The 15,060-nt window shown below is 31.4% G+C and overlaps 1 protein-coding gene across 1 annotated transcript in view; it reads left to right on the top strand.

Annotated features, from left to right (window-relative positions):
* LOC106466432 (death effector domain-containing protein-like) overlaps positions 1–9,975 on the top strand; it is a 22,770-nt gene extending 12,795 nt beyond the window's left edge. The window contains exon 4 of the mRNA XM_013926716.2: positions 275–9,975. Within this exon, the coding sequence (XP_013782170.1) occupies positions 275–405 (131 nt within the window). The 3' untranslated portion in view covers positions 406–9,975. The remainder of the gene's footprint in view (positions 1–274) is intronic.
* Positions 9,976–15,060: the final 5,085 nt, after the last annotated feature.

The raw sequence follows: 15,060 nt of genomic DNA, 5'->3' as shown, positions 1-15,060 counted from the left end.
TGTCAGTTTCTTCTATCTCTCTCATGTTTCTTCCATTTACATTGTAACTCAGTGGCTTCTGACTTCACACCTGTCATCATGTAGCTTGTCAGTTTCTTCTATCTCTCTCATGTTTCTTCCATTTACATTGTAACAAACATAGAAATTAAGAAATTGGTCCATTATTTACTTCATCTAACTTTCAACACTTTGGTTAAATTAAAGCTTCTGGATGTTAAATTAACTCTTGTGGAATATAATTATTATTCTCAGTAAATATTTTTTCTCTACACAGGGGTTTTTATCACAGACTCCCTTAAACAAGCTGTTGGAAATGAAGCCATAAAACTTTTAGTAAACGTAGATGAAGAAGACTATGAAAGAGGAAGACGTATACTTCTCCAAAATCTGCAACAAATACAGTGATAAGCAGTTGTTCATTTCAAAGTAAAATCTGTGGATAAGCATTATGTTACCAGTTGAGACTTTAAAGCAGCTTTGGCTTTCTTGTATATTAAAGATCATTATTGTTCCTTTACTTCATTGGATCATCTGTTTTGAAGAAATAAGATCATAGATTAAGTGGCACATACATTTATATACATATTATTATAATAATTTAAATAATAAAAAAAAAACAGAGAGATCAGCCTATTTTTACTGGGCCTGGGGGTGTCAGATGAAATAATTAAATTGAGGCTGGAACCATATATATTGTACAATATTAATTGTTAGTATATATATATATATATATTTTGCACTTATCACTTTGTTGTAAACACTCATTAGTTTGGTAGAAGGAAATTTGAGTGATTACTAATGTTCAATTGTTCTTAATTTTCCCATACTTAAAAAATTATTACTTTCACTAACTAATTATTTATCATTGGAACATTTTTCAAGGATTTGCAAAAGCTTTTGGAATAATTTTTTTCTGTATTGTTGAAGTTCATACATATAATTTGTTTTGTAAGGGGTTGAGTAGATTAATAAGAAGGTGCCTCTCATGCTTTGCATGAAGTTTTGTTCCTATAGGCATTGAAGAATAATAGACTCAGGTTCCTACAAGCTAAATACCTCTCGAGTAGTGAGACCCATTTTTCTGAAACGTTTTGACATTTCAACTAATCAAGGTACTGCTCTTTTTATTTCTTGTTTTGTAATGGCAGTTGAAACCCCACAAGAAGCATATTGTTTAGTCTATAAAAGAAGTAATTAAAAAAGGATAACATTTTTTTATCCAGCGGATTTGTGTCAAGTAAGCAAAAAGTGTACATCTTTAAAATGTGTTTGAAGGAACATTTAACTTTTTTTACAATGTTCTTTAAATCATAATGGTTGGTTAAATTTTCTGCTTATACTGTATCATACGATAAAAAAAATTGAAAGAAAGGGTTCTTGTTCCCCCTCTCAAATGCATATGTAATTCTATTAAAACATAGGCTTAACTTAAAGTATATGTAGTGTCACACACACATGGTGTTAGAAAAACACGTAGGTTCAAGAAGTCTTGATAGAAAAAAAAAAAAAACTATAACCCAAACGCTTTTGAAAGTGCTCGGGTTATAGGGTCTTTATTCATTTCTAGTGTCAAACATAGAAGTTATTTGACTCTTAAGCAACATTTCCTAATAATTAACTTTGAAACATGTGACTGCTAGTTATACATTTTTGTTATAACTGCTGTGTGGGTTTTCACTTAACAATATTTGTGCTAAAAGTTATTAAGTACATAAAATCTAATGAAAACAAATTATTGTATGTTACTTATATATGTAGCAGAATAATTTTCTTTTGACAAATGGTAGCCCAACTAAAGTCATGATATATGCTGTAATTAAATCATTTATATTGATAACTCTACCATCAAGTTAACTGACGAAAATGTACATAGCTTAATACCTTTGAATGGTGAACAAGTGTGATTTGTCTTTTGTTACAAAACTCATTCTAATCAAACTGCAAGCAGATCTAAAATGGTTTATAGTGGCAGTCCAATTCACAAAGAGTTCACCCAGATTATAAAAAAATCAGACTTAGCAGAACAACAGTAATTTTTTTTAGGTATGCCTTATTTCTAACATATGTTATACAATAATTTTGTTGTTGTTTTCTTTATTCATTACCTAAATGTTATATCATAAGCATCTCCTATTTTTTTTTTTTTGTATTCTATTGCAATTGAATTTACCTGAAAAAATACTATTTCTGTCTGTGATGAAAGTGACAAAGTTACAGTAAGTATAAGTAGCTAGAAAGAAATGTGGGGTCCTCTCATTAATTATATTATTAAATGCAGCTTTCTTCAAAGATTTAAAAAGTAGCTACTTAGAACTTGCTAATGGTTGTTTACATTCACCCAGTAGATCAACTTCGTTCAATGAAACATTGGTAAGTGTGCTAGATTGTGGAAAAAAGGAGCTACACACTATGGGGCCTTGGGTGCATTATAAGTGTGACAGTCAAATTCCACTATTCGGTCTGACAAGAGTAGCCCAAGATTTGGCGGAGGATAATGTTGACTAACTGTCATCCCTGTAGCCTGTTACTTCACAGTTAGGGATGGGTAGCACAAATATCCTTTGAGTGGACTTGCAAAAATGCAACAAACCAGCAAACAGTCATTCAATCCAGGATGCACAATATAATTTTAATGAAATTATTTTTGTTCTGTGATGAATCTCCAGCATAAAGTAATGTGATATATATTAAAATGCTTGTAAACTGGCTATTTCTACTCGTAACTCCTTGACTGTTATGTAAAGGAACCATGCACATTCTATTCCAAAGATATAAAATTATTATAATTCTAAGAATGAAATCCAGGTGCAGTTTCTTATTGGTGAACGGTATGTTTCTAAACATGTGTAAAATCCTTTTATGTTACTAGCAGTTGTGTTTTGTTAAAAAAAAAAAGGTTTTAAGAGTATCACAGAGGTTAGACAATGTAAAAAAGGAAAGGGTTTCTTGATATATTTGTGTTTGTTCCTTTAATTTGTAATTCTTAATCCAAATGAGTATTGTAAGGCAAGCAATACACTGTACAATGCCTTTGAATATCAACAACAGGAAAAAATTCTAAACATAACACCTAAATTTATACTTTGCAGAAACTTTACGAACTTTGTTGAAAGTGTAATAATTATACTGGCTGCCTAAGGCTGAAATTTAAAGATCAACCATCAGTGAACTGAACAATTTCAAACATTTTTTAAGTGGTATGTGCCAGGAACAATTAATTTTGTAATTGATAGATGAAATATTTTTCATTATCAAGCTATATTTTGTTTCACTGAAATTTTTAAGACAGGTGTGTTAATTTATTTATTCAATCAGAACTTTATGTGTAATTTTTGAACTGGAATTGAGTGTTATCAGTAGTATGTGCATGTTTGTGTTGTGTGTTTAGATGGAGAGTACATGCTTGTGATCTCAAGGAAAAAGAGAGTTCTAAAGAAAGTTGGATCTTTTCTCTATTCATTGGGTATGTAGTTTTTTGCATAATTTCCCTGTTTGTGTTCCAAAGAAAGTTGGATCTTTTCTCTATCCATTGGGTATGTCGTTCTTTGCATAATTGTCTTATGTTCCAAAGAAAGTTGGATCTTTTCTCTATTCATTGGGTATGTGGTTCTTTGCATAATTTCCCTGTTTGTGTTTTGGAGAAATTCATATCTTTTCTCTATCCATTGGGTATGTGGTTCTTCGCATAATTATCTTGTTTGTGTTCCAAAGAAAGTCATATCTTTTCTGTATCCATTGGGTATGTCGTTCTTTGCATAATTGTCTTGTTTATGTTTCAAAGAAAGTCAAATCTTTTCTCTATCAATTGGGTATGTGATTCTTTGCATAATTTCTTTGTTTGTGTTCCAAAGAAAGTTGGATCTTTTCTGTATTCATTGGGTATGTCGTTCTTTGCATAATTGTCTTGTTTATGTTTCAAAGAAAGTCAAATCTTTTCTGTATCCATTGGGTATGTGGTTCTTTGCATAATTTCCTTGTTTGTGTTCCAAAGAAAGTTGGATCTTTTCTCTATCCATTGGGTATGTGATTCTTTGCATACTTTTCTTCTTTGTGTTCCAAAGAAAGTTGGATCTTTTCTCTATCCATTGGGTATGTGATTCTTTGCATAATTTCTTTGTTTGTGTTCCAAAGAAAGTTGGATCTTTTCTGTATCCATTGGGTATGTGATTCTTTGCATAATTTCCTTGTTTGTGTTCCAAAGAAAGTTGGATCTTTTCTGTATCCATTGGGTATGTGGTTCTTTGCATAATTTCCCTGTTTGTGTTTCAGAGAAAGTTGGATCTTTTCTGTATCCATTGGGTATGTGGTTCTTTGCATAATTTCCTTGTTTGTGTTCCAAAGAAAGTTGGATCTTTTCTGTATCCATTGGGTATGTGGTTCTTTGCATAATTTTCTTCTTTGTGTTCCAAAGAAAGTTGGATCTTTTCTGTATCCATTGGGTATGTGGTTCTTTGCATAATTTTCTTCTTTGTGTTCCAAAGAAAGTTGGATCTTTTCTGTATCCATTGGGTATGTGGTTCTTTGCATAATTTCCCTGTTTGTGTTTCAGAGAAAGTCAGATCTTTTCTCTATTCATTGGGTATGTGATTCTTTGCAAAATTTTCTTCTTTGTGTTCCAAAGAAAGTTGGATCTTTTCTGTATCCATTGGGTATGTGGTTCTTCGCATAATTTTCTTGTTTATGTTCCAAAGAAAGTTGGATCTTTTCTCTATTCATTGGGTATGTGGTTCTTTGCATAATTTTCTTGTTTGTGTTCCAAAGAAAGTCATATCTTTTCTGTATTCATTGGGTATGTGGTTCTTTGCATAATTATCTTGTTTGTGTTCCAAAGAAAGTCATATCTTTTCTGTATTCATTGGATATGTGGTTCTTTGTATAATTTCCCTGTTTGTGTTTCGGAGAAAGTCAGATCTTTTCTCTATCCATTGGGTATGTGATTCTTTGCATAATTTTCTTCTTTGTGTTCCAAAGAAAGTTGGATCTTTTCTGTATTCATTGGGTATGTGATTCTTTGAATAATTTCCTTGTTTGTGTTTCGGAGAAAGTTGGATCTTTTCTGTATCCATTGGGTATGTGATTCTTTGCATAATTTTCTTGTTTGTTTCTTTTGACATATCACATTACTGTATAATTCTGCTCAAATAGCAGCTTTTTTCCCTCCAGTTCTACTGTTTTCACTTCAAGTCAGAGTTGTTAAGATATTAATAATTTTGGTAATTTTAACAGAAATCTTCTTTCAGAGATTAAAATATTCAAGTTCTTTTGTCAACATCTTTGAGTAGAATTAAACAGTTTAAATAAATTGAAAACTGAATACATGTCAGAATGTTTCAAAAATTGGGTCTTGCTATGTTAAATTAATCTCCTATTTTAAAATCTAAATTACCAACTGGTATTTATACCTTTTGCTTCATGCAAGTTCCTATTTTTAATTAGATTTGTCAATTTAAAATTAACATAACTACATCTACTGAATAGGAAATATCATTTGATGTATTTGCAGTGCATTTCAAGATTGATATTAAACAAGTTGAATATCAGTGGTACAGCCCAGGAATTTTCAAATGTCAACTTTTTGTTTTAATATACACGTGAAAATTATTTTCACATAGTGAACAGCATTTGTTAAGCAAAATATAAATATCTGAACACTTTCATGTGTTTCTGTGTTGTACTTGAGGGTTATATAAGGGTCACTATTGAATTACTTTAAGTGTGTAGTAAAATATGATAATTTTTCTGTTGTAACTACACCTTTTGTGTGTATGGTCTTACTGTACAGTTCTGCCAAAATGCCCAAATTTTATGTATTGCCTATGTCAATTTAAAAAAGTTATACTATATAACTACTACTAATCAATGCAATTGTGTGTATGTGTGTGCATGAGTTATTTTATACTTGTTTTTGTACCAGTTTTTGTGGTTAAGAGATGTTATAAGTGTTATTGTAAATATTTGAAAAGTATTAGAGAGGAGTGTAAGCTTTCGTTTATATTGTTTAATTGAAAAGTTGCATTTTTATTATCACTAGAATTGTCTAAAACTGACATTTTGTTCCAATTTATATGACTTTTACCATAGTAACAACCAGAAGCATTCGTGAATATGTATTGGATCAGACTTACAGAAGCTTCCCTCACTAAAATAAACAATAAATTGTTTACTTCTACCCTTACTTTAGATCAGTCATTTTACATGAGGACTTTATTCCCTGTAGTGACACAGCGGTATGTCTGTGAACTTACAATGCTAGAATCCGGGTTTCGATACCGTGGTGGGCAGAGCACAGATAGCCCATTGTGTAGCTTTGTGTGTAATTACAAACAAACAAATCTCTGTAGTAAATAACAAAACTCCTAAGGCTTTCCAAAACTTAGTATCAGATGTTGAAAAATTGACAGTTCACTTTTAACAGTCTTTTGCTTTGTCATTTATTAAGGTTTTAATATTTCACTCATTGTGTGTTAATGAATAGTTACCATTGATAAGAGCTTTTCTTCTATTAAAATCTCAGCCCTCACAAAGTACTTCTTGTCTACAGTTATAAATCTAACATAACTCTCGAAATCTTACTTTTAGGAACATAACTGGCATTCAGTTAATTGTAAGAATTAAGACATAGTATCTAAGCTCTGTCAGAACAGCTATTAATTTCTTACTTTCAAAAGTAAAACTCTTAGCTCTGTCAACATAACCTGCAGAATCTTACTTCCAATGGTTCCAGTATAACTCATTTTAGGTGTGATGACATAAATCAGTAAATAAAATTCCTATTATTATTAGTGTCTTAACTATATCAACATAACCACCAATATCTTACTTCCAAACATACCAATATCACTCTCATTTTAGCTCTGTCAACTTAATTTTAAATTTATGTCGAGAGCTGAAATTAAGTTTTTGTCACATTAAAAGCAGTGATATTTTCTTTGACATTTATATGTCTGAACATACAGGTTTATAAAGAAATGCTTATATATGTAAGACTTTTGAACTTTCGTATTCTACTTATTTGTTTCATTTCCAAAAGTAAATACTATTTATTGATGATAATTTAAATATTGTGTTGCTCGTGAGCATCAAGCCCTTTGTACATGTCTAAAGATTACTGATGCAAGTGTGCACAGTAACTGGATGCTTATGAAATTAAATAAATTTACTTCATATTGTAAACACACAAGTGGATAAATTTACAGAATTCCTCCATGTAGGTTAATGAATCTTGATATGTTGGATTGGAACCGTTGCATGTTTCCTGTATTTAAATACACACGTTTTTTTAGAAATGTGTAAAATAAAAAATACAGCAGTTTTTCCAGAAATAATTCCTTTTAAGATGTAATATCTCTATATATATATATAATTATATAACTATTTTTTACTCTGTTGGTATCTTGACCAAAGGCACAGTTATCAGTAAAAGTTTGTTTTACTGCACAACTCCAGTGAAGATGTGTCAGTTAAATTATTTAAACTGTTTTTTTCTGAATGTGCGAAACAAATTCAAATGATTATTCCTCATTATATTGAAAAACATCAACTTTATAACCATCTTATGTATAATTTATATGTTGTATTATACGATATTTAATGTAAATTGTTAGAATCTGTTTTTAGGTAGACATTTGGCTTCATTTGCCACGCATATTAAAGCAAAAATGAAATTTCTATGTTTAATAGAAGTAATGCATCATGTTGCCATTAATAGTTAGTAATAGAACTGTCATTATGGATGTAATTTAAAAGCAGTTTATATTGGAGATACTTATTCTAAAAAGTTATGTTAAAGCACAAAAGAGCAGTTGCAAAACCTTTGTTTTTTGTACTATACATATAAGAATTGTGGAAAATTTACATTTTTTGTAAATATAAATTCATTTATAGCCTTCAGGCTATCTGTATGTACTCCAGTATTTCATATAGGATTTGTTGAATGAAATACCTCCTAATGTTTTGTGGGAATACCTGCTGGTGGCAGGTGTAGCATCATATTTATATAGTTTCTCCTATGATTTCAATTCATGCATCAAAATATGAAAACAAGGTATTTTTTACAAGTAGAAATTATTCAGTATTCCTCTTAAATATGAAAATGATTCTTTTTATAAATTTAAGGGTAATATTTTTGGCCTAGATTTTGGATCAGAATGTCTCGTTATGAAGTTACGGTAGTTGTCGCTGAAAGCATGTACTTCTGTCACATATAATGAAAAATGGCATCCTTAATCTTGACTTGATCCGTTCACTCTTGTTACTTAAGGATATAACTACAAAAGCAATTTGACAAAGAAGGGAATTTTTGTATGTGTTTACAAGCTACTAGAAATAGTTATCAGTTCATATTTATATGCCCCCAGTGACTCGGCGATAAGGCTATAGGCTTATAATGCTAAAAACCATGGTTCAATACTTGTGGTGAACACAGCACAGATAGCCAATTGTGTAGCTTTCTGCCTAACAACAAACAAACAGATCATTTCTACACACCTATAATTTGCAGTTTTCAGGAGTTAAGTGATTGTAAAAAAAGTGTGGACACTTACATATAGCAATTTGTAAAATATAATGTGCAATATGATAGGTTAGTTGGAAATGTGTCTAACCTACAGTAATATTCTTATCTGAATGAACCATATTATGATTATTGAACAACAACTTAAAAAATATTTTGTTGAATTTGTTAAAGAACTGTACAAACTTGAAGTTGATCCTCTATAACTAGTAGATAATGCAAATGCTATACCTCATTTGAATAATTTAAGGTCTATGTTATTCAACTCTTATCAGAGGGTATTTAACATTTATATACTGTCATTTATGGGCAAAATTAATAAAATCATGCATTATTCCAATAGTAATATACTCCTGGTAGTTGGTTTAATAAGATTTTATAAATGAATTTGCAAACTTGCTTTAAATACATTAAAAAACTATCAAATAATGTTTCTTGTATTCTTGAATTTTCATAATACTTTTCATTACGTTATCAAATTTAACCATGTTTGTGGTATAAAGGTCTCAGACTAGTGAAAGAAGTTTCCCCACAGAACGAAATCTCTAAGTATACTCAGGTTTAAAGCCATTGATTATTCAAATTAAAAAGAAAAATTGGTGAAAGAATTATACACTAAATAGTTGGGTCTCATTCACATTTGGCTCTTTCATAGGCGTGAACATCGGGATTCGTTAAGCCTCAATTTCATATCCAAAGTTAAGGGTAATCCTTATACAGTGGTTACTGAAACCTTTATTGATGAAATCCAGCACTACTTGACTTTACATTGTAAGGTTTGTAGTTAAAAAATATAGTGTTAAAAACTTATGACTTACAGAGTTTGACGTGCTAGGTTTTATAAACTAAGTTTCATTATTTTTCAGTGGGGATATGAGGCACGTTTTATTTTTGGAATGTAACTGATATTACCTTTATGGTAATGTATTACAAAATTGAAAAAATAGACAGAATTATGTTAGCAGCTTTCTTTAACAGAGATAAGTTTCTTACATAAAGATTTTTAATCACAATTATATTACTAATGTGACAGAAAATTCAACAGGATGGTTTTTGTATGATAAATTGTGTCAAAAAGTGTACTAAGTGGTGTTATTGAATTATATGAAAAAGATATCACAAAATGAATAGATTGAATTCAGACAATGGTTTTTCATAAATGAAAATAAGGGGTACTTCTTGCTGATTTGTTTAAACACCTCGCTATTTGTTTTAAGTATATTTTAATTGTTGTAAATGTATAAATTGTTAAGTGTTGTGAAATTCATTATGCTGGTTAGTAAAGGACTTTCCGTGCTCCTTCAGTATGGAATTTTAAGAATAATATATATCTTAAAACAGTTATAGTGCCAGACCTGTGTTCTTCTCTGTATGTATTTATATGAACGTTTGTAGTTTATTATAACACTGAAACTTGTGTATTATTTGTCTTCCCAATTAATTAAAATTTTATTTACCAAATATTAATGTTTGTCGTGTTTTAAATGAAAGAATGGCCCTCTCAATAAACCAGAGTTATCTAGAAGGTTTCATATGTGACAATTGATTTACAAACATATAGTGACAAAAATTTTTAGTGGTTTTAAATTTGAAGTATTTTTGCTTTAAACACAAAAATAATTCTCCATCCTCAGAGAGGTAACTGTCTAGGTTAATGATGGTTGCTTTCTGGACAGAAAATAGCCTGTGTGGTTTATAACATTACATTGGTACTAATGCTCTAGAATTTGTCCGTAGTAAACCATGGAACACCACTTGTATGTGACTTCTTCTCCCACATAAATTCGTCCAGTTCACTGTTCTCGAAATCAGTCAGTCCAACATCAGATGATTCTCCCATGGAACATCACCAGTTGAAATTGGCTGACGAGTTCCGTGGTATGCCAGAACCAAAGTTGGCGGTGGCTACCTTCATTCTGTAAGTGATACCTTCTAGATGTTTCACCTCTCAGTGGTATGCCAGAACCAAAGTTGGTGGTGGCTACCTTCATTCTGTAAGTGATACCTTCTAGATGTTTCACCTCTCGGTGGTATGCCAGAACCAAAGTTGGCGGTGGCTACCTTCATTCTGTAAGTGATACCTTCTAGATGTTTCACCTCTATCTCCATTTGCCTTGATAACCCTATACGGTATCAAACCTTTTGTTCCCTTAAAATTTGCATTGTGGGCATTTACTTATCATTTACTATTTTTTTTATGGTACAAGTTTTTTTTTTTTTCCTTTTTTGATTTAATCATACCACAGTGAACTTGTGATTTTTCAAATAAGTTGCTTGATATAGTAATTGTAGATACTACAACACTAGTTGGCCATATAGCAGACGATGATAATGTAGGCCAGTACTGTTAATTAAAATAGAGCCAGCGTTATTGATGGAATGGACAATCTTTAGAGCAAAAAACGTGGCTTTTGTTGTTTCAAAGGCATCAATAATAACAATTCCTTTCTCTATCGTGTAATTCAGTGTTGGAATCCATAGCTTGACCAGCTTGGGACACGTTCTAGTAGGCTAATATGTTACCCCTAAAACGAATGGGGGTGGACGTTATAATAGAACGCTATAGAAACGGTAACGATTTATAAGAAAAGACAAATATTATTAAATAGATTACATGAAGCAGCATCTATTGCTACTGCAAAGCTAATTGGCCAGACAGCAACGCTAACTGTATAGATATTGTTTATTCAAACATACCTCTGCGAATAACGTGACTATAGTTGTCTCAAAGGCTGCAGTAATATCAGAGTTAGGAATTTTGTTCAAATTTTATAACAAACCTGTTGCCCATAGTGTACGTCGATGTTGGACGCCATTTTTGCAATTGTTTCACAAGCTATCTCCTAAGGCAAAATCTTCGTGTTTTGGAGTTTTAGGTTAACAAATGTTATAGACATTTAGTAATAAAACTGGATGGTCGTATAAACAGGTTTATGAAAAAGTTATTTATTACATATAGTTCTTTATTTTTATAATACGTGATGCTCCATTATCAATGTTCCAGACAGCTTTTATCATTATCAGGTGTGATTGATGTAGAACGTATTGACTAAACAGACGCCACAACTTGTTGATGGGAGATTTTAGACTCATTATAGCGTTAGTTCAACAAGTATTTATTCTAAAATATTAAGTTTATATTTTTGATTTTAAAATACGCTAAAAAAATCCAAGATTTTAAGTAGTAGACTTAATAAGTTGTGGCCACAGTCTATGGGAAAAGACTGCATTGTTATACGGAGATTGCATTCATCATTGGTCTTGGTTAATATGTGAAGTGTGACGTAGTTGTTCATTCATATCACGTTAAGATCTTTACTTGAGCCATCTGCCCCTGTTTGGACAGTGGTACGTTTACCAACTTAAAACGTTAAAATCCAGGGTTCGATCCCATATGGATTTGCTTTTAAACAAACGACTAAGCAACCTGTACTCTCAATCTTTCTGTAGATCTGTATAGATAAGTAGTAAATCGTTTATCCCACATGACTCCACCCACAGCAAAGACAAACTAAAATGGTTAAACGACATAAATAGTATTCTGGTGTAGGAATGGAATAAAAACAACTGTTCATACGAATTTAGAATACACCTATCTGAAGGATATTGCAGGAAGACGGACTTTAAACCAGAATAAGGTTTTTTTCATTATTTTACTTTGAAATGAAGACAACGAACCTCATAAATGTAGAGGCGTCCGAACCAGGGGTGCTGTAGCACACCCACTTTTACATATTTAACTTATTTAGCAACTGTAAATTATATTATATTAATATTCTGGGGGTATTTAACAGCTTCTTATACTTCAAATCTGTCATTGTAAAATCTGCATGTCTAGAGAAGCACCGACCCCATTGCAACTCCTTCCCATACCACTGAAACGGAATTAAAAACTAGAAATTTCGGCACATTGAGCTAGTGGTCAAAGTTTGTTTTATGACACTGCTGTTGATCGAAATCAGAAATGCTTTTTTTTTTTTTGGCTCTCCAAGTCTTGATGAAACTCTCTCTTTAACCTGACTTTTTTAATAGTATGACAGTCTGGATCAACGTACGATGCAAACGGAAAAGTCGGAAAGTGTAGTGAAGGTTGCGTTCTCAGGAATAGTTATAACTTTTTAAAAATATGTTTAAAAACCTAAAAATAAATGTCATTCTTTTATAACTAGAGTTGAGGATTTCTGGTGTTATAGGAGGACTGTAAAGAGAACTCCATATTTAAAAGGATAATATCTTAAGAAGTACTTGCCCTAGAAACCAACATTCACCAGAGACGAAGTAAGAATTATTACCCATTCACGCCATCTACAAGCATTATGAGAATCGTGTTCTCTTCAGGAATGTTTTAGATATGGTTCAAAAAAGTAGCATTGTTCTTATGCTTTTGTTTCTTTGAACAATGTAATATGGTTATTTGAATAAAATGCACATCAGTAGGCAGGATATTGTGAAGATCAATCTACACTGTTAAGAACGGATATTCCTTGCTGTAGCTTGACTTAAAGGTGGGATTAATTGCTGATTTACACTGTTAAGAACATATTCCTTGCAGTAGCTTGATTTAAAAATAGGCTTAATATGCTGACTTACATTGTTAAGAATGGATATTCCTTGCAGAACCTTGACTTAAAGATGAGCAGAAAATGACGGAAAGAATATTTAACACCTTATTTGATAGGTTTTGAAACACCATGAACAAACTAATGATTCTCATTGTACATTTGAGGAAATATAATTTCCCTACGACAATATATTATTCTAAATATGAGAGTTTCAATATAATCACCTTGTACTTTAAATTGGAATTCGCAATTTGTTACAATAAAACAATTTTGATCTTTTTATTTATGTTATAATTTAAAGAACAAGAATAAAAGTGGAGAAAGTTTGACTGGGTAGTGAAGAAAACTTTATTATAAATGTATGACATTTCGACAAGATTATAGTTTACAGAGGCAGATGAATATATATATATATATATATGCAGTATGGAATAAAGAGGTCGAAACGTCATACATATATAAACTCAAAATTTCTCTGTCCGCCGCGTTCACTTCGTAGGTCACACTTCCCTCACGTGAAGGTACGCAAAACGACAATTTGACGTTGATATACGCAACTATTGTCTGCTAGCTGAACTAGTAATTTTATCGTTAACATGATTTACATGGTTGTGATTCTACGCAGACTTGACATTTTTGGGTAAGTTTGAGTTAACATTTAATTTGGAATATAGCATTAGAATAGATAGGCCAACTTAGTTATAGATCATTAATTATAGATCTACCAATACATCATATATTTATCCTCTCACACAAAAAAAAATTGTATGCACAATTGGTATGTCATGTGTGAAAAAGCAAATAGTAGGCCTAGCCTATAAAATAAAATTATGCCGTCTGCATAAAATAGACTACGTGAAAAGAGAAGGACTTAAATTATAATACTTCTTGTGTGGATGATATTAAAGTCAAGTCAGCGTAACTGGTAGAGCACTTGCATGAAGATAGGTTGAACCTGGAAATTGTATTTTTTTATTTATTTCTTATTAACATTAATATTAGAATAGATAGGCCTATTTAGTTAATAATTATTAAATATACATTTACTAATACTAATACTTAACCTTACACACAAAAGAAATGTATACACATTTAGAATGTCGTTTGTGAAAGATCAAACAGTAGGCCTAGCCTATAAAATAAAATTATGCCGTCTGCATAAAATAGACTACGTGAAAAGAGAAGGACTTAAATTATAATACTTATTGTGTGGATGATATTAAAGTCAAGGCAGCGTAATGGGTAGAGCACTTGCATGAAGATAGGTTGACCCTGGAAATTGTATTTTTTATCTCTTTTTTGTTTTTTATTAGCATTAGTCTTAGAATAGATAGGTCTATTTAGTTAACGATTATTAATTATACATCTACTAATACGTCATATATTTAACCTCACACACAAAAGCAATATATGCACAATTAGAGTGTTGTGTGTGAAAAAACAACCAGTAGGCCTACCATATAAGATAAAGTTATTACTAGGAACAACAATGGAGAACATGTTTTCATCACACATATTTAATTAAATCCAACTGATTCCCTTTCGAGTTCAAACGCCTGCAGTTCCCAGTCAAATTAATCTTTGCGATGTGAATCAACAAAGTACAGGGCCAGTCTCTGAAAGTAGTGGGACTTGAATTGGACAACTCAACGTTGGATGCTCAACAGTGGGGAAGAATAATGGCTTATTTATCCTTGTCAGTGAAGGAAAAATAAAAAATATTGTTACGTCTCCGTTTGTTAATTGATTTTTCCGTAACTTCGTTCCGACGAAACTTTGACGATACAAGTCTTTACTTAATAAAACTGGTTTATTCTTTCCGAATATAACTTTACGATACACTTAATTTCAATATTCGCGCTAAAACAAACACTATAACGAACGAACGTTAGCTTCAACAATACCCTGTGACTGCAGTTCAGTTACTCACTATCTACACACACAATATTCCCCGTCACGTTGTCACCCTCTTTTATATACCAGACT

Source organism: Limulus polyphemus, unplaced genomic scaffold (genome assembly GCF_000517525.1).
Source record: "Limulus polyphemus unplaced genomic scaffold, Limulus_polyphemus-2.1.2 Scaffold2257, whole genome shotgun sequence".
In the NCBI taxonomy this organism is placed as follows: domain Eukaryota; kingdom Metazoa; phylum Arthropoda; class Merostomata; order Xiphosura; family Limulidae; genus Limulus; species Limulus polyphemus.
This window is presented reverse-complemented; position numbering and strand designations above follow the sequence as displayed.